This window comes from Macrobrachium rosenbergii, chromosome 50 (genome assembly GCF_040412425.1).
Source record: "Macrobrachium rosenbergii isolate ZJJX-2024 chromosome 50, ASM4041242v1, whole genome shotgun sequence".
Classification (NCBI taxonomy): Eukaryota; Metazoa; Arthropoda; class Malacostraca; order Decapoda; family Palaemonidae; genus Macrobrachium; species Macrobrachium rosenbergii.
Window position 1 is genome coordinate 31156594 of NC_089790.1, and position 23707 is coordinate 31180300.

A 23707-nucleotide genomic window follows, 5' to 3' on the forward strand; every position below is an offset into this window, starting at 1 on the left:
ATAATTTTTAGTTTTGACAGAAATTCCAACCAATTTATAATTGTCGCTAATGAAATTGATATCCTGTCGTTCTAAAGAGGGTTTGAAAAATCAGTGGAGTTATTAACTCATTCTACCGAGTCAAAGAAGTTGTGAAAAATCCGAAGAGTTTCATACAAATCCTGAGATACTGGGAGAGGTCACTGTAGGGTCACTAGAGGTCACTGCTAACCCACTGATCATGTAAGGTTGTGTTGTCACCGAGATTGAGTAACCATGCAAAATTTCAAGTCCATCAGACGAAGGAAACAGGTACAAAATTGAGTTACAAGATTTGATGACAGACAGACAGACACACAGACACAGAAGTCAAGTTAAACAAAAGCATGTAAGAAAAAGGAATTATTCATAAATGCAAACAATGCCTCTATATGCACAGCATATGAAATTTTCTAAAACAATTGAAATCTCAATCTTACCATTCCTGACGACATCTAAACTTATTAAAAATGGAGTGATAAAAAATCGTATTTTACAAAGTGTACTACAAGAAAATAAAATCAATCTTATATAACACCTTTAATTAATGCCCTTTCTGCATTTTTTTAAGTACACAAGGAGAGAAACCAAGTCCTAGTACACTTTGTTGCTGCTCATTACTTCCGCTAAAGCTATACTATCATTCTCTTCCAACCTGGACATTTGTTACTGCTGGGCACACATTGTAAATATGATATTTTAATGATAAAATAAAGTTTGTTCATACTTACCTGGCAGATATATATATAGCTGTATTCTCCGAAGTCCGACAGAATTTCAAAAACTCGTGGCACACGCAGTGGGGCCAGGTGGTTAGTACCCATTCCCGCCGCTGGGAGGCGGGTATCAGGAACCATTCCCATTTTCTATTCAGATTTTCTAGTGCCACCGTCTCCTGAGGGGAGGTGGGTGGGCACTATGATTATATATATCTGCCAGGTAAGTATGAACAAACTTTATTTTATCATTAAAATATCATTTTGTTCATGAGACTTACCTGTCAGGTATACATATAGCTGAATCCCACCATTGGAGGTGGGAAGAGACAGAATAGGATTTAGGAAACAAATATATGTAGGCGACTGACACCTTGGTTCCTTACCTGTAAGCATAGCCGACTTCGTGATACTGTCACCCAAGCCTGCTTCTGCTTTACTAGAGTCTCCAGCAAGGTAGTGACCTATATAGCTGGTGAGTTCTAGATGATCTGTCCACGGGGGCGTGACCACAATGGGACTAGATCATAAGACCATACTGTGAGGGCAAAAGGAGCAACGACCAACCACCTGACCGAGCCTATCTAAGTTATTAAACTTAGTATAAGCTAAAGACTGGGACGTCCACCTCTGGTGGCCAACCCAACAACCATAAAACACAAAATCAAGATTAAAAACTACTTCCTAACCTCTAAAGGATAGGATGAGTATCGCTCTCTGCCCCCAACATGCGGAAACGTATGGTCCTAGCGAATAGCAGTCTTCGTATGTCGTCTTCACGTCCCGCAAGAAATGTGAAGCGAACACAGAATCGCTTCGCCAGAAGGTGGTACCCAGAAGATCGCTAAGGGACATGTTCTTCTGGAAAGCCACCGAGGTCGCAATGGCTCTCACTAAGTGAGCCTTGACTTTCAGGAGTCTCATGTCGCTGTCTTGGCAGGTAGAATGAGCCTCCTTGATCGTGCTTCTTAAAAAGAATGTCCGAGCATTCTTGGACATCGGCAAGTCCGGCCTTTTGACAGAACACCACAGATTGTCCGACGGGCCTCGACTTCCTTTCATCCTGTCTAAGTAGAATTTGAGAGCCCTGACAGGGCACAGGACTCTCTCTTACTCTTGCCCAAGAATTTCTGCCATACCCTTGATCTCAAAACTCTTGGGCCAAGGAGTAGAAGGATTCTCGTTCTTGGCGAGAAACATAGGGCTAAGGGAGCATACGGCATTATGCCCTCTAAAGTCTATGTGCTTGCTGATGGCTTGAACTTCACTAACTCTCTTCGCCGTCGCCAGAGCAGTTAGGAAAATAGCCTTTCTTGTCACATTCCTGGGCGATGCCGAATGAAGAGGCTCGAATGTATCCGACATCAAAAAATTCAGGACGACATCCAGGTTCCAGGAAGGCGTCCTCGGCTGAGGTACCTTAGCAGTCTCAAAGGACCTCAAGAGATCGTTAAGATCCTTGTTGTCGGCTAAGTCTAGACCTCTATGTCTGAAGACTGCTGACAGCATACTTCTATATCCTTTAATTGTCGAGACTGCCAGCTTTTCCTACTCCCTAACATGAAGCAGGAAGTCTGTTATCTGCGGCACAGAGGTCGTGGTTGAGGAAATCCCCTTGCTTCTGCACCATTTCCTGAAATTGGCCCACTTTGATTGGTATACCACATTGGAGGAGGGTCTCCTGGCGCTGGCGATAGCCCTGCCACTTCTCTTGAAAAACCTCGCTCTCGCCAACTTCTCGTGATAGTCTGAATGCAGTCAGACTCAGAGAGGGGGAGGTTTTGTGGTACCTATCAGTGGGGCTGCCTGAGCAGATCGACTCTCAGGGGAAGCGTTCTTGGGAAGTCCACCAGGAAGGCCATGACCTCTGTGAACCATTCTGCCACTGGCCAAAAGGGGGCAATCAACGTCATCCTCGTCCCTTCCGACTCATTTAACTTCCTGATGACCTCCCCAGAATCTTGAAGGGAGGAAAGGCGAGAGATCCATTCCCTTCCAATCCCAGAGGAGGGCATCTACTGCTACTGCTCCTGGATCTAGTACGGGAGAGCAGTATAGAGGAAGCCTCTTAGTCCTGGACGTCGCGAAGAGATCCACCCAGGGACGTCTCCATAACCTCCACAGCTCCTGACACACCTCCTCGTGAAGGGTCCACTCGGTCGGAAGAAGTTGACGCTGCCGACTGAGAAGGTCCGCGCAGACATTCTCCACTCCTGCCACGAACCTCGTAAGGATCGTGGTCCCCCAAGCATGGGCCCAAAGCAGGATTTCCTTCGCTAGGACAAACAGGGACCGGGAGCGAGTTCCTCCCTGTTTCTTGAGGTATGCCAGGGCTGGGGTGTTGTCCGAGTTTACCTGTATCACTCGGCCTGATACTTGGCTCTCGAAGAATTGCAGGGCCAGCAGAATCGCCCCTAACTCTTTGAGATTGATGTGCCAGGACACCTGTTCCCCTCTCCAGGTGCCTGACACTTCCTCCCCCCCTAGTGTTGCTCCCCATCCCTCCCTGGACGCGTCGGAAAACAACACTAGGTCGGGGCTCTGAAGGTGGAGAGAAACCCCTTATGCCAACCTCGAGGGATCGAGCCACCACCTCAGGTGATCCTTGACGACGGGAGAGATCCTCAGGGTCTCCTCTAGATCCTCCTTGTTTATCCAGTTTTCCGCCAGGAAAAACTGGAGCGGTCTGAGATGCAGTCTTCCCAGGAAAACAAACTTCTCCAGATCCAGACATCATCCAAAGAGCAATCAAAAGCAAATCCAAAAACAGTCCACAAAAGCGTATGCCAATCCACAATCCAAAGAAAAAAACCAAAAGTAAAAAAGAATACTAAAGTGGAAAATAACAAGTTTACGAAATCCAAAGACGAAGGTAATGAAAACAGATGTTGACAGTACCGGCGACAGAGAAAATCTGAATAGAAAATGGGAATGGTTCCTGATACCCGCCTCCCAGCGGCGGGAATGGGTACTAACCACCTGGCCCCACTGCGTGTGCCACGAGTTTTTGAAATTCTGTCGGACTTCGGAGAATACAGCTATATATATATCTGACAGGTAAGTCTCATGAACAAAATATAAAATACATTGGCAGCAGTTCTGTACTGTCATAAATGCAAAATGACATAAAAATACACTCATTTGATGACTGAGCATATTACAAAAATGACATTTCTATGATAAAATAAAGATTTATATCTACTTAACAAGCAATTACATAACTACTAGCTTCCTACCACGGCAGTCCACAAATTCAAATTTCACGGTGGCACCACCACTGCTAGTACAGGTGACAGGGTCCCGCCCACTCAAGACTGACAGGTACAAGTCAGCAGGAAACTTCAATACGTTTGAGCCCTGATGTCCGTCTGTGGGGAAGGAGGGAGGGCTCTGACTATGTAATTTCTTAGTAAGTATATATAAAACTTTATTTTATCATAAAAATGTCATTTTTATATGAGTGACTTGCCAAGCAATTACATAGCTGACTCCACACTGAGAGGAGGTGGAATACATGGATATACTGTAATCTAATCCAAAACATTAATAAAATAATGTTTGCTAACATTGGGTCAATGCTTGTTGTACCTTACCTGGTAAGAGAGCTGCTGCAGGTAATTACTGCCCATGGTCAGCGCTCATCTTAACCTGTAGAGGGCGTGGCTGGATGGCCAAGAGTCACCCCTACTTCATTGGGTACTTTGCAGCCATGGTAGTTCAACAATGGCTGACAAAGACAGAAAAAGTGCCCTTGCCCTGGGCACAGCCCAGAATAAAAACCAACGTTGCCACCTACACCCACAATTAAAAACCAAAAACCAACACCCAAACCAAAAAACGGGCAGGTACTCCAGGTACACTGTACCCCCCGGCTTCCCTCAATTCAACAAACTTACAACAAGGCGAGGAGACAATAGAAACACCGCTTCAACATCCTTAAGGTAATGCGAAGCAAACACTGATTTAGACCTCCAAAATGTTGACTGTACAATCAAAGACGAGGACATAGTGTGTTGAAAAGCAAGAGAAGTGGCAACGGCTCGAACCTCATGAGTTTTAACGTTCAGGATTGGGAAGACATCTTCTTGAACCTGAGAATGTGCTTCTGGGATCCGACTCCTCAGGAAAAAAGATAGAGCATTCTTAGAAAGTGGGCGTGAAGGGTTCCCAACAGAACGCCAGAGGTTGTTCAAGGGACCCCTGATCTTCTCAGTCTTGCGGAGGTAGTACTGCAAGACCCTCACAAGGCGAAGAAGTCTCTCCTCTCTCCTCTTCCTCTGGCCCAACAATGTCCTCCTGGCTCTTAATAACGAACGACCGGAGCCAGGGATGGGAAACGCCCTCATTCTTGGTGAGGAAACCAATCGAGAGGAAACATACTGCGTTACCTTGCACAAACTCAACTTTCTTGTTGATCACTTGGAGCTTGCTAACTTGTCTCGCTGTAGCCAGAGCTACCAGGAAGAGAGTCTTCTTGGTGACAGACTTAAAAGGAGCTTGAGAGCCACTTTAAAATGATGTCCAAGTTCCAGGAGAGTGCACCGGGATTGTCTATTTTAGAAGTCTCAAAAGACTTAATGAGATCACTAATATCCTGACTTGCGGACAAGTTTAGGCCTCTATGCTTGAATACTGAGCCAAGCATAGCCCTGTAGCCCTTAATCGTAGAGGGCGACAACCTCCTTGAGGTCCTCAAAAGACTAAGAAGTCCGCTATCTGGCTCACAGAGGTTTCAGAAGAAATGTTATTCTGTCCACACCATCTTCAGAATACTGTCCACTTGGACTGGTAGAGCCTGCCAGAAGCAGCTCTTCAACATCTAGCAACAGCTTCCGCAGCCCTTCACGAAAATCCTTTTGCTATGACGAGGCTTCTGACAGTCTGAATCCTGTCAGGGCCAGAGCAGACAATCCTTGATGATACCTAAGATAATGGTGCTGTTTGAGCAGTGACTGTTTTTTTGGAAGCTGCCTCAGAAAGTCCACAAGCCGTCGCAGCAGGTCCGGAAACCATTCTTTTCTTGGCTAGAATGGAGCAATGAGAGTCATTGAGACATTTCGATGAGACATGAGCTTGTTCAGCACCTCTCGGATCAACACAAATGGAGGGGAGGCATTAACATCGAGGCCTGTCCAGTCCAAAAGCATGGCATCTGTCGCCCAAGCCAGAAGGTCTGGGACTAGAGAGCAAAAAAAAAGGAAGGCGGTTGTTCCGTGATGTTGCGAAGAGATCTATGGAAGGCTTGCCCCAAAGCCTTTGGAGTCAAAGGTCCACTTTGTCGGCAATACCTGGCGACCACGGCTCAGCTCATCCGCCGGGAAGTTCATTTTTCCCTGAACAAAGCAGTGGAGAATCTTGACTTGTATCTGCTCCGCCTAGAGAGGGAGGTCCTTCGCTGCCTCGCAGAGAGCGAAGGAGTGGGTGCCTCCCTGTTTGCGGACATTGGACAGAGCTGTGGTGCTGTCCCGAGTAGATTGCTACAATTTTCCCTGAAACTAGCGGAGCAAATGCTTGAAGGCCCAGGTGATTGGCTTTTAGTTCTCTGACACTGATGTGTAGCAACTTCTGGTCCAATGTCCACATCCCAGAGACCTTCCAAGTTCCCAGCAGAGCTCCCCAACCTACGTCTGTAGCGTCGGAAAAGAATTTTAGGCTGGGGTTCAGAGGGAGGAGAGAGATCCCTTCCTGACGTCTTTCCTCTGATAACCACCATCAAAGATCCTCCTTGATCTCCGACATGACCGGGAAGACGACGGAGTCTGACTGAGCCTTCCTGCACCAATTCGGCTTCAGGAAGGATTGCAAAGGCCTCATGTGAAGCTTGCCCAACTTCACAAACTGTTCCACCAAGGCCAAAGTGCCGAGAGGGCTCATCCATTGAAAAGCTGAGCAGGTCGAGAGACTGAGAAACTCTTGAACAGTTAGGAGACATGACTTGACTCTTTTGGAGGAGAGAAAAGCCCAAAAAACCCAAGAGTCCAGAGTCACTCCCAATCGTGGGTCGATTTCTTTTGCAATTCAGACAGAACCTCTTTCACGGTGTCCTGAGGGAAGAGGTGGGTCTTGTTGAGCAGAGCAAACATAAGAGCTGATTTCTGAGTCGTGGAAACTCCTCTGGTAGCAAAATAGCCACACAACTCCCACTTCTTCAGAGGGCCCTTTGCATACAATGATGCAAGCTCTGCAGAGCCATCCCTCACCACCTTGTCTGCACAAGACATTACATTCAACCAATCCAAGGCAAAGTCTTCTGCCAGGACTGGACAGTTCTCAATCTTCCTTGCCAGTGCTCCCACCGTCCAGTCAAGGAAACTTAAGATCTCCAGAACCTTGAAGATGTTCCTTCCAAGATGATCCAACTCTGGAGAGGAGAACATCGCCTTAGCAGAGGCGAAAGCAGTGCGCCACATAGTGTCGACCAAGCTGGAGAAGTCCCCCTGGGAGGAGGCAGACACTCCCAAGGAAGGAGCTTCTCCAGTGGCATAAAAACAGTACCTTCTCTTGAGTAGCTTAGAAGGAGGGAAGGCAAATATAGCCTTGCCTGAGTCCCTCTTAGAAGCCAACCACTCGTCAACCTCTTTCAAAGCTCTCTTCGAGGAAGAGGAGAGGGCTAACTTGGGGAGGCAAGAGTCACTTGCTTGCTTCCTCATTAGAAAGGCTGATGTGGGCAAATCCGGAGGCGTAAGCTGAAAAAATCTGGGAACTTCACTAAAAAGAATCTGAGAAGGTTCAAATAAGCAGAGGAAGGGGCAGAATCATAGTCAGCTTCTTCCTCATCAAACGAGCTACATGAAAGATAGGTTTCCTCATTCTTGGCAACAGTCTTCTTCTTCAAGAAACCCATCAGGTCCTCTAGCTAGTGCCAAATCGGGGCTAAAGAAGAATCTTCTTGAGTTGATGCAAGTGGACGAGGGGACGATGGTGCCAAGCGCTTCAGAGGAGGCGCCAAGTGGTCCACAGCTGGCGTTGAGCAAGTGTTAGTTGGCACCAAACAAGCTGGTACAGAAGCCTGAGTCTGCGCAGCTGGCGCCAGGAGCTTGGGAGAAGGTAGGCGCTCAGGAACATGAGAACTCTTAGGTTGAGGTGATGCGCACTTACGATGAGGGTCCAAGCACTTTGGCGACACAACCGGACGTTCTCCACATCCAAGAGACTCTGGACTGTCCCAAGTAGACTGTCAATGCCGCACCGACGAAACAGGAGGAGAAACAGCAAAGCTGCAGGATGGTTGGGGAATCACACTGACCTCCTTAAACTTCTTGACAGGAGGCAGAGAGCTATCCCCACCAGCAGAATGCCTCTTCAAAGGACGAGAGGTGTAAGACCAACACTGATGACACCTCCCATCAGACGAAGAATCCTCAGAATCTGACAACAGACAATGAGTGCTAAAAGAGATGCCTTTCATGTGGCGCTCCATCGCAGCCTGGAACTGGGCAACAGGCTCGACGGAGGGGCTGACCGCCCATGGGCAAAACATACCAGCTTCCCTTCGACCTCCGGTATGTCTTCTCCCCGGTTCGGGGAAATGGGACAGGGACCTTCATCTAGGAGCACTGGTAGGACGGACAGCCACCTCCTCAGAAAGCACAACACTCACTCTGCATCGTACTGGCACTGGGTACACTCGAAGATTTGTCTACAAAAGCTTTGAAATGACATACCTAATTCCATGACCATATTGGCCAGGAACTCAAAATTTTTATCAACCTAGATTAGAGACTGGCAATGGTGTTGAGATCAGAAGCATGAAAACTTGGTAAAGGAGTATGCAGTAAGACATCAGGAGGGCTAAGGATGGGAGACAAAGACAGAGGGGCAGATATAGCACTAATCTCGACCACTTAAGTCAAAGGAATAGCCTCTATACTAGCTCTATTTTTGGCTCTAAGAGCCGCCTTCCTCTTTCTATCTCTATCAAGCTTATCTAAATGAGAACTAAAAGCCTTCCACTGATGGTCATCCCAGTCCTGGCATTCTGGACATGTAACCTCCCTATTGCATTCCTGCCCCCTACATTTGATGCACTTAGTGTGAGAAGCGTAAGTCACTTTAAACTAATCAAGTCTTGCAACCCTCGGTACAAAACCGAACACTAGAAGAACTAGAATCTGACATCTTAATTAGGAATTATGTTAACCAAAGCTAACAAATAACTAATCGAAAAAAGGCCACACAAAATTCAAATACTTCACCAATACTGGAACAAAAAATCCAAAAAATGATGAGAGGGACTGCCCGAACCCCACCAATGGTGATCGGGAGCCAGCAGAAAACGAATTGAAGTTTCCTGCTGAGTTGTACCTGTCAGTTCTGATAATGGGTGGGACCTTGTCACCTACACTAGTGATGGTGGCACCACCGCAAAATCTGAATTTTTGGACTGCTGTGGTAGGAAGCGAGTAGCTATGTAATTATTTGGTAAGTCACTTATATAAAACTGGGGTGTTATATAAACACCTTCTAAGTACAAAAACTTACTGCATTGTTGGTTGACACCCTTTTAGTTAAAGGCTAGCTCCACAATACAAAACTGGCCTCACTCTGGATGAACACTAAAAATCAATGAGGTGGGATAATGGATAGGGTTGTGGCACTGAGTGCTTGTCTCCTCTACTTCAACTTTGGAAACCTGCCAGATGACTGTGGTTAGAAACCATTATGCAATGGCAGGAGACATTGGCCTAGTAACTGCGCATTAAAATGAACTGGCTACCATTTAATGCCTTTGGCCAATGAATCCCTGGATTCTGCTATAGAAATGCATATGGTGGTACCAAGAATCTGTTTAGAAATACTAAGAATAAACTGAAATAAGAAATTGGAATGTAAGAGCCCTGAATGACACTGGAAACAGTTAGAAAATGATTTCAGATATATATGGCCTGGACATCTTCACTCTTTTGAATCAAGCTGCAAAAGGGATGGAAAAAGAGATTACAAGGTATATTTAATCAAGAAGAGCGCTAATGAAACTGATAAAGATGCAACCATGATCTTAACATCAAATGTGGAAAAAATGACTGAACAATGGAGTGTTGTTAACATGAGATTACTGCTTGCAAGATTTAAAATGAATACAATGCAATATGAGTAGGGCATTATAGTGTGATATGCACCAAATGAAATCCCTGAAAAAATACGATAGATTTTGGCAGATAAAGGATCAACTGCGCATTATCTGAGATCATTCATGTTGCTTGGTAGAATTTTCCATTTGCAGCACACCATGTATGTACATACTCAAACTTTTGAATTTTTGGAATTTTTAGGTCTGTAAAATTTCAGACAAAGTATGAGCCAGCAAAAGACTACTTGTAATTTTCCTAGTAAAAATTCCAAACTCACAATACAAATATGGTGAAGCAAAACATAACTACCTTTGTAAACCTATAAAAGACAGCACCAATTGGGATTAGTGATAATGCACTCCAAAACACTAACTGAAAATTAGCTTAGATATTATCTTATGGAATGTGTTTGCCAAAGCAACTGTCAATCTAAACACCAATCATGGAAATTCTTAAGTCTAAGCAAAAGGAATTATTTAATTTGCTCAAGTGAAACTCAAGATTCATTAACCATTATCACATTTTGTAAATGTGCTATTGATCGCCATCATGTATTTCACTCTCAATAGAAGCTGAGATGCATGAAACTAACCTAAAATAATCAATATGGCCCCAACTAGCTAAAATAAATAAATAACAGTTTTACATCCCCTATTCAAGGAAATTTACCATACTTAAAGAATGCCAATGGGTCCAGCAACTTAACAAGATATCCAGGCCAGCACACATTTAAGGTGAAAAATGAATGACAATGCCACAAAATACAGCCACCTAAACAAGATGAGAGTGATGAGAAGATTGAAGAGTAGAGGAGAGAGAAATTTTAGTGACTTATAATGCTTTTCAAGAGTTTTTCAGTAAAACTTTCAGGGGAACAAGATTGCAGTTATTGTTCAACATGATCAGCTTTTACCAAGGGGGGGAATCAGGGGCTAAGAAGCCAACTCAGGGAGGTGGGAAGGGAGACAGCTCTTATTTGCGGATGTCTGGAGACGGCTACTATCAGGGAGATAGTACAAAGAAACAAAGAAAATAAAAAGTACAGTTAGCATCTGGGAGATTTCAAGTACACAGTGAACTGTAGCCTAGACCCATGTAAACTGTGACTGTTATCTGCTTGATACCAAGGGTTTCAGCCACAGATGTATAATTTAAATAGCTGATTGCCAGTATCTTTAAAATGGGACTGAAGTGTCTGGGATCTTGTCATAACCACAAAATGCCTGAATTATAAGTAGAGGCAGTCCCCCGTTATCGGTGGGGGTTCCGTTCCTGAAGGCGTGACAATAACCGAAAATCGCAGATAACAAAAAATCGGCAATAATAGCACTGATCCTCAGTTATCGGCGCTGATAACCAGGGATCAGCACCAATAACCAGGGATCAGCACCAATAACCGGAGATCAGTGCCAAAAATCCAGTTATCATCGTCAATAGACAAGCACCGTAAAAGCGGATCGTCGATAACCGAGGCCACCTGTAACCAGGGACTGCCTAATGATTTTTTTTATAAATCAGGGTTCCTCCCTTGCAAGTGAATAATCAACTTGTTAATGTAACATTACTTCTGTCCACACTAACTCCATCTCTTAGTTAACACATTATACAGAATGCAATATACAAAAGCAAAATAAGGGGTTTGTTTATTTTATATATATCTTTTCATTATAGGAATGACTAGCAACATAAACTGTTTGACATAAAGTTATCAGTACCTACCTGGAGGAGCTTCAATCATTGCCTTAAGTTCTGAACCTATACGATCACTATAAGCATTAGATGCAGTCATCCAGGTACGCTCAACAGCTCTTCTTGTAATTGTTCCCGCAGTGACAACCAATGGTAAAATTATACCAGTCTGCTTTGTACTCACTTCATCTAAGGAATAATTCATGAAAATTTTTCAATATGTAATGTACAAGGGTTTCAAATCTTAAAAATATCTAAAATAACAAAAGGCAAACACATCAAATGACAAAAATAGCCCACATTTATTACATCTACTAGGAAACTGATGATATGGGAAATGAATTTAAAAACACAACCATAAAAATTTAAGGCTATAAGCAGTAAAATTTCAAATATCTGGACACAGTTCACAAGATTTTTTAAGAAACAAACAACTGTATTAACAAAAAAATACTTTTGCAATAAGAAAAACTATTACTGTATAAGAAGCCCAACATCAACTAACAAGCAACCAGATAAAGTTATTGATTAGGTAAAATATCACGTTCATGAAAGAATGAAGAGCCGAACCAGTAACTCTATAAAAAAAATTTGTCCCATTAGTAAGGGAACTTAAAAGATTCTCTCTCTCTCAAATTATTAATATGATATTTTTATGATAAAATAAAGTTTTATATCTTACCAAGCAATGAATTAGCTACTAGCTTTCTACATGGCAGTCTAACGAAATTCAAATTTTTGTGGTGGCACTGCCATCGCTAGTTTAGGTGACAAGGTCCCACCCACTTTTAGGACTGATAAGTACAACTCAGCATAGAGCTTCAATTCATTTGATGCTTAAATGTCCACTGAGGGGAGGAGGGTGGGCTCCGATTATGTAACCGCTTGGTAAGTATATATAAAATGTTATTTTATCATAAAAATGTATTTTTATATAAGTGACTTACCAAGCAATTACACAGCTGATTCCACATTGCGAGGAGGTGGGAATCATGGACATGTTCTAATCCAAAACATTAAAAAAGATAATGACTTTGAACTAGAAAGGTTACTAGCATTTGGTCAATGCTTGTTGTACCTTATCTGGTAAGAGAGCCGCTTCAGGCGGGTACCCCCTCTGGTCGTCGCTCATCTTAACCTGTGAAGGGTGTGGCAGTACTGGCCAAAAGTCACCCCTACTTCAGTAGGTACTTTGCAGCCATGGAAGTTCACCAATGGCTGACACAAACAAAAAATAGCGCCCTTGCCCCGGGCATACACCAGAATAAACACAACATTGTCACCTACAACCAAAATTAAGAACCACCACCACAACCATTAAAAACTAGCGGGTACTCCCAGTACACTGTACTCCCAGGCTTCCCTTAAATTCAACGACCTTACAAGGTAAAGAGACAGTAGAGGGACAGAGAGCCCCTGTGCTTCCTTTCCCAACCATGCCAGCCATGGATTGCGGAAGTTGGCGCCAAGCGCCCAGAGTTTGGCGTATAGCGCCCCCATTGTTGACGCCGAGTGCCCAAATGTTGCCACCGAAAGCTCCACAGTCAGAAGTTGGCAACAATTGGTCTGGAGCGGAAGATTGATGAAGCGGGCTTCAAGCGAGCTGAAGAAGAGGGACGCTCCAGGCTGAGTGTGAGCCCTCGAACCTCAAGAGCTTTGACCTTAAGGGAAGATAAAACATCTTCTTGAACTTGAGAATGCACATCTGTAATCAAACTTCTAAGGAAGAAAGAAAGTGCATTCTTGGACACGGCTTGAGCACTGAAGCTTGTTGGAGAGTCCTCTGATCTTTTCAGTCTTCTTAAGTCTTTTTTCCTCTTCTGGCCCGAAGATGTCCGTTACTCTTTTAATAATGAACGTGCAAAGCCATGGCTTGGAAACGTCCTCATTCTGGGAGAGAAAACCAAAAGAGAAAGAGAGTATACTGTACTGCATTACCATTTGAAAAGCCTCCTCTCATGTTGAAGATGTCCGTTACTCTTTTAATAACGAATGTGCAAGGCCATGGCTTGGAAACATCCTCATTCTGGGAGAGGAAACCAAGAGAGAAAGAGAGTATACTGTACTGCATTACCATCTGAAAAGCCTCCTCTCATGTTGAAGGCTTGCCGCTTGCTAACGTGTTTGGCGATCGCTGATGCCACAAGAAAGAGTGTCTCCCTAGTGAGATTCTTAAAATAGGTCGAGCTGAGGTGTTCGAAAGTTGAGCTCGTAAGCCACTTCAGAGTAACGTCCAAATTCCAGGAGAGAAATCCAGACTTTTCTAATCTGGAGGTTTCAAAGGAGCTGATAGGGTTGCTGAGGTCTTAAAAATGAAATTTTTATGATAAAATAAAGTTTTATATATACTTACCAAGTAATTACATAGCTATTGGTTCCCTAACCTACGGCAGCTTAGAAATTCAAAATTCGCGCAGTTGTGCTGTTATTGTTAGTGTGTAGGTGACACTGTCCTGCCACCATCCAGGACTTGAGGAAACAAACCAGCGGAGAGCTCAATTCGTTTTATGCTCTTATGTTCATGCAAGGGGAGGAGGGCGGGCTCTGATCATGTAATTACTTGGTAAGTATATATAAAACTTTATTTTAATATAAAAATGTCATTCTTATATAAGTAACTTACCAAGTAATTACATAGCTGATTCCACATTGTAAGGAGGTGGAAAAGAGCAAGGACATATTCTACTCCAAGACATTAAGTAAGTAGTGAGTTTGAACTAGAAAGGTTGCTAACATTGAATAAATGTTTGTTGTTTCCTTACCTGTTGAGAGAGCTGCTGCAGGTAGGTACTGCCTCTGGTCAGCACTTCTCTCAACTTGTGGTGGACGTGGCAGTATAGCCAAGGGTCGCCACTACATTAGTGGGACACTTTGCAGCAGAGGAAGTACACTGTATGCTCACAAAGTTTTTAAAAGATGCCCTTGCCCTGGGCAAAGAACAAAATACAAAATGAAAACACTGTCACCTACACCACAGAATAAAACCAAACAACCCAACCATTATCAAAGATGAGTACAAACTGGTGGGTACTCCAGGTATAGTGTACCCCCAGGCTTCCCAATGACTCAAAACCTTAAGTCAAGGCAAGCGGATAGCAAAGGAACAGGTAGATTCCTCATGCTTCCTCTCCCAGCACCAAGCCAGCCAAGGATAAATGTCCTAAAGTGCTACAATTTTCAAATACAGTTCCTATGTCCTTGAGGTAGTGTGAGGCGAATATGGACTTGCATCTCCAGAACGTCGACTGTAGGATTGAAGAAAGAGACAAGTTGTGTTTAAAAGCGAGGGAAGTTGCGACTGCCCTAATTTCGTGAGCCTTAACCTTAAGTAGAGGAAAGGCTTCTTCCTGGATCTGAGAGTGGGCCTCTAATATTAATTCTCTCAGAAAAAAGGATATGGCATTTTTGGAGAGCGGGCGAACTGGGTTTTTAACAGAGTACCAGAAGCTGCTCGAGGGTCCTCTAATCCTCTCCATCCTCTGAAGATAGTACCTGAGGGACCTCACTGGGCAGAGGAGTCTTTCTTCTTCCTCAGGTCCTAAGATATCCAAAGGTTCTTGATGACGAAGGACCTGGGCCAGGGTTTAGAAGGTCCTCGTTCTTTGCGAGAAAACCAAGAGAAAGAGAGCAGACTGCGTCCTCTCGTGCAAAGCCTATTCTCTTGTCTACTGTATTGCTTGTAATTCGCTAATACGTTTGGCAATAGCGAGAGCCACTAAAAAGAGAGTCTTTTTCGTGAGATTCCTGAGGGGAACAGAACGAAGAGGTTTGAACTGAGGACCTGAGAGCCACTGCAGTACAACATCTAAGTTCCAAGAGACGATGGAAGAATTATCTTTCTTGGACGTATTGAAGGATTTGATCAGGTCGGTGATATCTTAATTAGAAGACAGGTCCATTCCTCTGTGCTTAAAAACTAAGCTGAGCATCGACCTATACCCTTTGATGGTAGAGGTCGATAGCTTCCTGATGGACTTTAGGAATATCAAAAAGTCGGCTATTTGGCTTATAGATGTCTCAGAAGAAATGTTATGGCGGCTGCACCGCCTTCTGAAGACTGTCCATTTTGATTGGTAGAGCTTTGTAGAAGCTCGTCTGCATTTCGCAATTGCCTATGTAGCTTGTAGTAACCATCTGAGTGGGGCTCTAGCACTTCTTCCACTACTCCTTTGGAAAGGAGGAGTTCCGCTTCTTGAAAGAGGGCCAAAAACTTCGTGCGTGGAACCTTTTGAATAAGCTGTCAAGGCGACTGGAGATGTAACTAAAGGAGTCTTTATGAAAGGAATGGAGTAGCTCTCCTTGAGAACCTTGATCACCCAGGGGTCTGCTCCTCTGTTCTCCCATTCCTTCCAGAAAAGTAGAAGTCTGGCTCCTACCTGGGTGCGGAGGACTAACTTCTCACTTCTTGGGGTTGGATTTGAAAGAAGACCTCTTAATGGACTTCGTAGGAGGTCGAAAGTTTGATCTAAGTCGAGGCTGGGTTGTAGCTCTCCCTCCACAAAAGGGTTGAGACTGAAGAGGGGAGAATGATCTAGATGAGGAAGGCACAGGCTACTTAAGACATCTAGTGGACTGAGTCAACAAGTCAGAGGTGGACTTGCTCTGTAATTCTAAAATAATATCCTTCATTATGTGTTGAGGCAAGAGGTGAGACTTGTCTAAGGCAGCGAAAAGTAGCGCTGACTTCTGAGTTGGCGAGACTTCTTTCGAGGCGAACGAACACCAGCGCTCCCTTTTCTTAAGGCCCATAGAAGAAAGGGAGGCGAGTTCTAAAGAGCCATCTCTAATTGCTCTGTCTGAGCATGAAATGACTACTGGCCAATTGGAGGCAAGATCTTCAGCTGAATCCGGGCAGTCTTCAATCTTACTCCCTAGTGCCCCGATGGCCCAATCTAGGAAGCTAAATATCTCAAACACCTTAAAAATATTCTTGATAAGGTGGTCTAGTTCAGCTGAGGAAACATCTTGGTCGACAATAAAGCCTTTCAACTAGTTCGACTGCTTCTTTTTTAAGGAGAGCTAACACTTCTTGGGAGAGGGCTGAAAACCTCGCAGACCCTGCCAAGTAGGCCATCAATAAAACGGGCTTGTTGGTTAAGGGAGGTTTCCTCAAAAACGGGATCGAATAACCCTCTCTCAGAACTTGTACAATCCAACTCTCTGCTCCTCTCACTTCCCAATGCTCCCAAAAGTGGAAGAGTCTTGCTCCACAGGTGTGCGGAGGACTAGATTCTCAATTACATGCAGGTGGTTTATTAGAGGATTTTTTGATTGCCCAAGGAGTGAAACAAGCGTTTCCGCGAGGTCTGGGGAAGCCTCTTTGTATGCCTCTACCCTGAAAGGGGCTGAGGTTGTACAGGCAGTCCCTGGCTCTTGGCAGGGGTTTCGTTCTGACAGCATGATGATAACCGAAAATTGCAGATAACCGAAAATCAGTGATTTTCTGTGCTTTTTCAGCGCTGAAAATTGCAGATTTTCAATTATCAGCGCCTCTGTTAGATATGTATCGGTGCCAATATCCAATTATTGGCACTGATATGCGGAAATCGGCAATTTTTTGTGACAAAAATTGACGATTTTCATCGCTAGACAAGCATCGCAAAACCAGATTGCCGATAACCAGGGAGAAACTGTCCTAGAGTTGAAGGCCAGTGACTCTCTAGGTCGCCTTGCTGATTCTGCGAGAAGGTCCTGAGTGGACTTTTTCTGCAGATCAGAAGCAATCTGCAGCACAGTCGCCTGAGATAATAGGTGCTTCTTGTCAAAAGGAGAGAAGAGGAGCGCGGACTTTTGGGAAGGTGTTACCCCTTCGTGGTGTAGGAACACCAAAGCTCCCTTTTCTTGAGAATACTCAACGCAAATAACAAGGATAATTCAAGCGAACCGTCTCTAATACCTTTATCTAGGTATGAGATGACGGCAATCCTTTAATTGCGGGTAAGAGGTCCTACTGCCCAGTCTAAAAAGCTGAGAACTTCCAAGACCTTAAACAACTGCTTGATAAGGTGGTCCAATTCCGAGGTCGAGAACAAAATCTTAGCTGAATTGAACGCCAACCTTCTGGAGGAGTCAATCAACCCGGAGAAGTCTCCCTGGGAGGAAGCAGAAGCTCCCAGGGATGGGGCCTCTCTGGTCACATAAGAAAGGTATCTTCTCTACGACAATCTAGACAGAGGACAACTAAAAGAGGCTCTTCCCTGCTCTCTCTTGCTCAAGAGCCAGCTTTTCACTTCACGGAGAGCTTTCTTAGCTGAGGAGGACAGCACCAATTTAGGCAGCCTCGAAGAAGTCATCTGATCGTCCGGATTAAGTACACTGAAGCCAGAGAAGTCGGAGCTGCAGGAGAGAAGTAAAGTATAAACCCCCTGTATTCGTGGGAGATGCGTACAGCACCCCCCGCGAATAGCTAAAATCCACGAATACATAAAACTCCTCTAAAAGCACTTGGAACTACCTATTTTGATAGTTTAAACACAAGAAAAACCCTCTAAAAATGCTTATACCTCAGTATTTTAATAGTTTTATCACAAAAAATGCATTTAGTCATGAAAATATGAAAATACAGTAATTAGTGAATATTTCTCAGTGAAAAATACCGCAAATGGGCGGATTTTCTGCGAATAATGGGTAGATACATTCCACAGAGAAATCCGCGAATGCATGAGTCCACAAATCATGAGAACACGAATACAGGGGGTTTACTGTAGTCTGGGAAAGTCACCGGCAGAAACCTGAGTAAAGAGGCACATGACGAAGGATGGGTAACAGGATCCACTTCTTCCTCCTCTGAAGAAGAAATGGGTGACAGTTCCACAATAGGCTGGGGAGCCGATGGCATTTTCTTAATTAAGCCCAGGATATTACTCAATTTGTGTTGGATCAACTGAAAAGAAGGATCCATAACAGAGGGTGCCTATTGCGCTGCAGATGATGAAGAGAAAGATGTGACTGGGAGCGAAACTGCAACTGCAGGAGCAGGAGTAGGCAGCACGGAAGAAGACATGGGAACTGCTGAAGGATCAGACAAAATCGGGCATTCAGAAGCGGAAATGAACTTGGGCGCCAAAAGACTACCTTGTGGCAAATGGTGACAGGGCGCCAATGGGCACTCGGGAACTGATTAGCGCTTGGGAGCCAACAGGCACATAGGCACCAATGGCCATTCAAGAGCCAATAGGCACTCAGCTAAGGGGCGCTCAGGAGACGATGGTCACACAGAAGACAAAGGGTGCTCAGTAGGAGCCACACAACAAGGAGCATCATGTTCAAGTACTTCTCAGATGCCAAAGAAGATTCAGGTAAAGCTGACTGTTCAGGGGTTACAGGATTAGGAGCTGGGCGCATTGGCGCTGGTGAGCGCTCCGACATCACTATATGCCCAGGCAAATCCTCCGAAACTAAGATTGGGTGCTTAGAAGACGAGGTCCTAGATGCAGAACAGCGCTTACGAGCAGTAGCACGCTTACTAAACAGAAATTGTCCCACTAGCTCCAGGTGATCCTGGGAGAAATGTTCCAGATTGTCCCAAAAGCTACAGGATGGCAGACACTCTGGAGAAGTCACTTTAACCCTCTTAACAGGAACTGCAGGAGTTTGAGATACAACTGGGGCATGCCTCTTCAGAAGGCAAGATTCACCTTGAAAACGCCATTGGCGCCTAGGACTAGAATCACTGCTGGAAACACTAGATGAAAGACGATCCACTTCCATAGAGACGCTCTTCCAGCGGCGCTCTGTCGTAACCTGGGGCTCAGCAACAGGTACAACTGAGGGGGCGACTGCCTGTGGGCAGACCCCACCGACCTCCTTTGGGCTGCCAGTTTGGCTCCTCCCAGATTCAGGTGAGTTTGCCAGGAACCTTGGCCTAAGAGAATCTGCGGGACAGACAGCCACCTCCTCCACTAACACTTCACCATCACCCTTCACATTCACCTTGTCCATCAGAAGCTCTAACAAGCCCAGGAACCACTCCTGGGTTGGCCAAAATGGAGCTATTAGAGTCATTGTTATATTTTGGTGATTCCAGAACTTGCTGATGACTTCCCTTACCATCTTGAATGGAGGGAAGGCATACAGCCTTGTCCGACCAGTCCATAAACATTGCATCCATCGCCCATGCTTGTGGATCTGGGGCCAGTGAACAATACAGAGGAAGACTAAACCTCTTCTTGGTTGTGAATAGATCCAAAACTGGCTTTCCCCACAGTTTCCAAAGTTTTAGGCACACTAATGGGTCCAGAGTCCACTCTGTAGGGTGCACTTGTTTTCGGTGGCTCAGTTCGTCCCCTAAGATGTTTAATTTTCCTTGAATAAACCTGGTTAGGATCTTCGTCTGGTTTCGATCTGCCCATTAGAGAAAAGCTCTTGCTGCCTTGCAAAGGGTAAAAGTGTGCATTCCCCACCTTGCTTCTTGACGTAAGACAGTGCTGTGGTATTGCCCGAATGGACCATCACTGTCTTTCCAAACACTTCCAGAGCAAACTCTTGTAATCCCCAGTTAACTGCCTTCAACTCCTTTACATTGATATGCCATTTGCTCTGTTCTGGAGTCCAAATTCCGGAGACCTCCCTGAATCCCAAGAGAGTTCCCCAACCTCGGTATGAAGCATCTGAATTAAACACAAAGTCAGGGCTCAGAGGAAGGAGGGACTTCCCTTGAGACAGTCTGTCCCTCGATTTCCACCACAGCAGGTCCCGTTTGATTTCCTGAGTTACTGGAAAAACAAAAGTGTCCGGAATCTTCTTCCTGTTCCAATTGGCTCGTAGATAAAACTGAAAGTTCCTCATGTGCAGTCTTCCCAGAGACACGAATTGCTCTATGGAAGAGAGGGTCCCTAGGAGGGTCATCCAGTTGTTTGCAGAGCAAGACTGAAGGGAGAGGAACTTTTCCACTTTCTGAAGGGAGGCTTCTATCCTTTGGGGGAGGGAAAAACCCAAAAAGTCAGAAAGTTTATCCTCATCCCCAAATATGCTCTTTACTGAGAAGCAGTCAGCTGTGACTTTTGAAAATTTATTAAAAGCCCAACTCCTTGGCTTGAAGGAAGGTCTTTTGCAGGTCCTCTGTACATGCTTCCTTCGACCGAGAATAAAGGAGCCAATCGTCCAGATAGAGCGAAATGTTGAGCCCCATCAGATGTAACCATTTTGCTGTGGGAGCTAAGACTCGTGTGAAAACCTGGGAAGCCATGGCTAGGCCGAAGCAAAGGGCTCTGAACTGAAACGCCATTCTTGAAAAAGAACCTTAAAAACTTCCTCGAGTCCTGATAAACTGGGACATGGAAGTATCCGTCCCTCATGTCCACTGAAATCGTCCAATCCCCCTGACGAATGGATGCTAGGACAGATTGGCTCGTTTCCATTTTGAATTTGGTTTTCTGGACAAAAAAATTCAGGGCGCTTACATCCAGGACTGGCCTCCAGCCTCCTGAGGCCTTGGGGACTACAAATAACCGATTGTAGAACCCCAGAGAGCTGGTATCCTCAACCACTTTGATGGCTTCTTTCTCTAGGAGGGAAGACACTTTTTGGGAGAGGGCGGAAAACTTCTTGGAGCCTACTGAGTAGGCCGTCAATACGACCAGCGAGCTGGTCACAGGAGGCTTCAAAATGAATGGAATGGAGTATCCCTCCCTCAAAACTTCCACAATCCAGGTTTCTGCTCCTCTCGCCTCCCATTGTTCCCAAAAGCGAAGGAGCCTTGCTCCTACTGGCATACAGAGGACGCGGGTCTCACTTGCATGAGGGAGTTTTAGAGGGGGACTTCTTGATTACCCGAGAGGCGAACCAGGCATTCACACGCAGTCTGGGAAAGCCTCTTTGCCTGCCCCTACCATGAAAAGGCTGAGGTTGGACAGGGGAAACTGTCCTAGTGGAGAATGTAGGAGTTTCTCTAGGGCACCTCGCAGACTGAAAGAGGAGGTCCTGAGTAGATTTCCTGAAGGTCAGAAGAAATCTAAAGAACTGTACCCTGTGGGAACAAATATTGTTTATCCAGAGGGGAATAAAGAAGAGCAGACCTCTGCGAAACGGTCACACCTTTAGCAGTATAAGAACACCACAGCTCCCTTTTCTGTAAAATGTTCATCGCAAAAAGGGAAGCCAGCTCCAGTGATCCGTCCCTTATACCCTTGTCAAGACAAAAGAAAACACGCAAAAAATCTGAGGTATAGTCCTCTGGGACATGAGGACAATCCTTGAATCTTGCACTGCCCAATCTAAAAAACTTGGCACCTCAAAAACTTTAAACAGGTATTTGATCAAATGGTCTAGCTCCAAAGTTGAGAACAGGAGCCTCACAAAATTGAAAGCCGACCTCCGGGAAGAGTCTATCAGACCGGAGAATTTCCCCCGGTTAGGAGGCAGAAGCTCCCAGGGACGGGGCCTCTCCATGTGCGTAAGACAGATATCTCCTCTGAGAGAGCCTCGGCGGAGTGCAACTAAAGGAGGCTCTTCCCTGCTCTCTCTTCCCTGAGAGCCAACTTTCTACTGCACTTAAAGCCCTCTTAGCAGAGGAAGACAGTACCATCATTGGGAGCCTCGACGAATTAACAGCCTGGTTGTCCATTAAATATGTACACGCCAGGGAAGCCGGAGCTGCAGGTGAGAAGAAATTAGGAAATGTTGCTAACAAAAACCTTAGCAACGAAGCATAAGCAGTTGGCGGAGTTACAGGGTCTACTTCTTCTTCCTCCTCTAAAGAAAAGAGAGACAACTTCACAAGAGGCTGAGGTGTTGAAGGAGGTTTCTTGATTAACCCCAAAATACTATCTAACTGCTGTTGAATGGACAGAAAGGAAGGGTCCACTACTAAGGGAGCTTGTTGAGCCGAGGCCAGACACTGAGGATGAGGAGGCAGCTGGGCAGCAGCTGGATCCAAAACCCCAATTACAGGAGCAGGTGTCAGAAGCTTAGAAGAAGAAGCGACAGGGAGCACAGGAGCCCAGGTAGGCTCTACAGACATAGGGCGCTTAGAAGACAAAACAAGCTCGGGAGCCAACTGGCGCTCATGCACAGAAAAAGGCTCAGGCACCAATGGGCACTTGGAAAGAACCGGACGCTCTAATAAAAGACGTTCCGAAACCAAGGGGAACCCTGGTGCCACTGGGCGCTATGGCGCCAGTGGACATCCAGGCACCAAAGGAAGCTCTGGCGCTGGCGCCAGTGGGCGCTCCGGCACCAACGGACATTTTAGCGCCAATGGGCGCTCCAGCACCAACGGACACTTTAGCGCCAAAGGTCTCATTGCGGATACTACAGAGTCGAAGCTAAGGGAGCAGGAGCTAACAGGCACTCAGAAGCACGAGGGAGTCCCAAGTCAATACATTTAGTGAGAGCAGGAAGCTCGGGTGCTAAAAGCTGTTCAATTGCTTTCTTAACTCCAGGAGAGCACTGTGGCGCCACTGATGGGAGTTCGTCCATGATCCTACCCAAAGAAGAGCGCTTGCGAAAAGGGACTAGACGTTTAACTGTTGAAAGCTGTCCTTCTAACTCTGGGTGATCCTGGGAGAAACGTTCAGGGCTGTTCCAAAAACTGCAAGACAGCTTTGCTAGAGAAGATTCCTTGGGCTTCTTCACAGGAACTGCACGGGAAAGAGACACATCAATAGAACATCTCTTCAAAGGACAAGATTCGTCTTTAAAACGCCATTGGCGTCTGGGACTCGAATCACTTGAAGAAAGACTAGAAGAAAGATGACTCACTTCCATAGAGATCCCTTTCCAGTGGCACTCTGTCAAGACCTGGGAAGCAGCAACAGGTCCAAATGAGAGGGCAACCGCCTGTGGGCAGACCCCACCGACCTCCTTTGGGATACTAGTTTGGCTCCTCCCAGGTTTAGGGGAGTTTGCCAGGGACCTTTGTCTAGGAGAATTGGCAGGACAGACAGCCACCTCCTCCACTGACGCTTCACCAACACTTTTTACACTGCACTTGTCCATGCGGACTTTCACAGAAGCGCCTATCTGTTCCACAGTATTCACTAACAACTCAAATTTCTTATTAACTCTCAACTCAAGGCTGGCAATGGTGTCGGGATTGGGAGTAAGGGAGCCAGGGAGAGGAGATGGTGGAACAGAATGAGAACTAGGATTAGGAGGAATAAAAGGTACAGAAACATTATCAGACACAGACTTAGAAGGAACCTGACCAGCTAACGTCATTTTACTATTGGCTCTAGAAGCAGCTTTCCTCTTTTTGTCTCTGTCCAGTTTTGA

At 45.3% G+C, this 23707-nt stretch overlaps 1 protein-coding gene across 9 annotated transcripts in view; it reads right to left on the bottom strand.

Moving 5' to 3' along the window:
• The window catches only part of tam (DNA polymerase gamma, catalytic subunit tam), a 76816-nt gene that overhangs the window by 40093 nt on the left and 13016 nt on the right, over window positions 1-23707 (bottom strand). For all 9 annotated transcript variants that reach the window (XM_067094402.1, XM_067094403.1, XM_067094401.1 and 6 more), the window contains exon 3: window positions 11525-11683. In XM_067094402.1, coding sequence (XP_066950503.1) covers window positions 11525-11683 — 159 coding nt within the window. The remainder of the gene's footprint in view (window positions 1-11524; window positions 11684-23707) is intronic.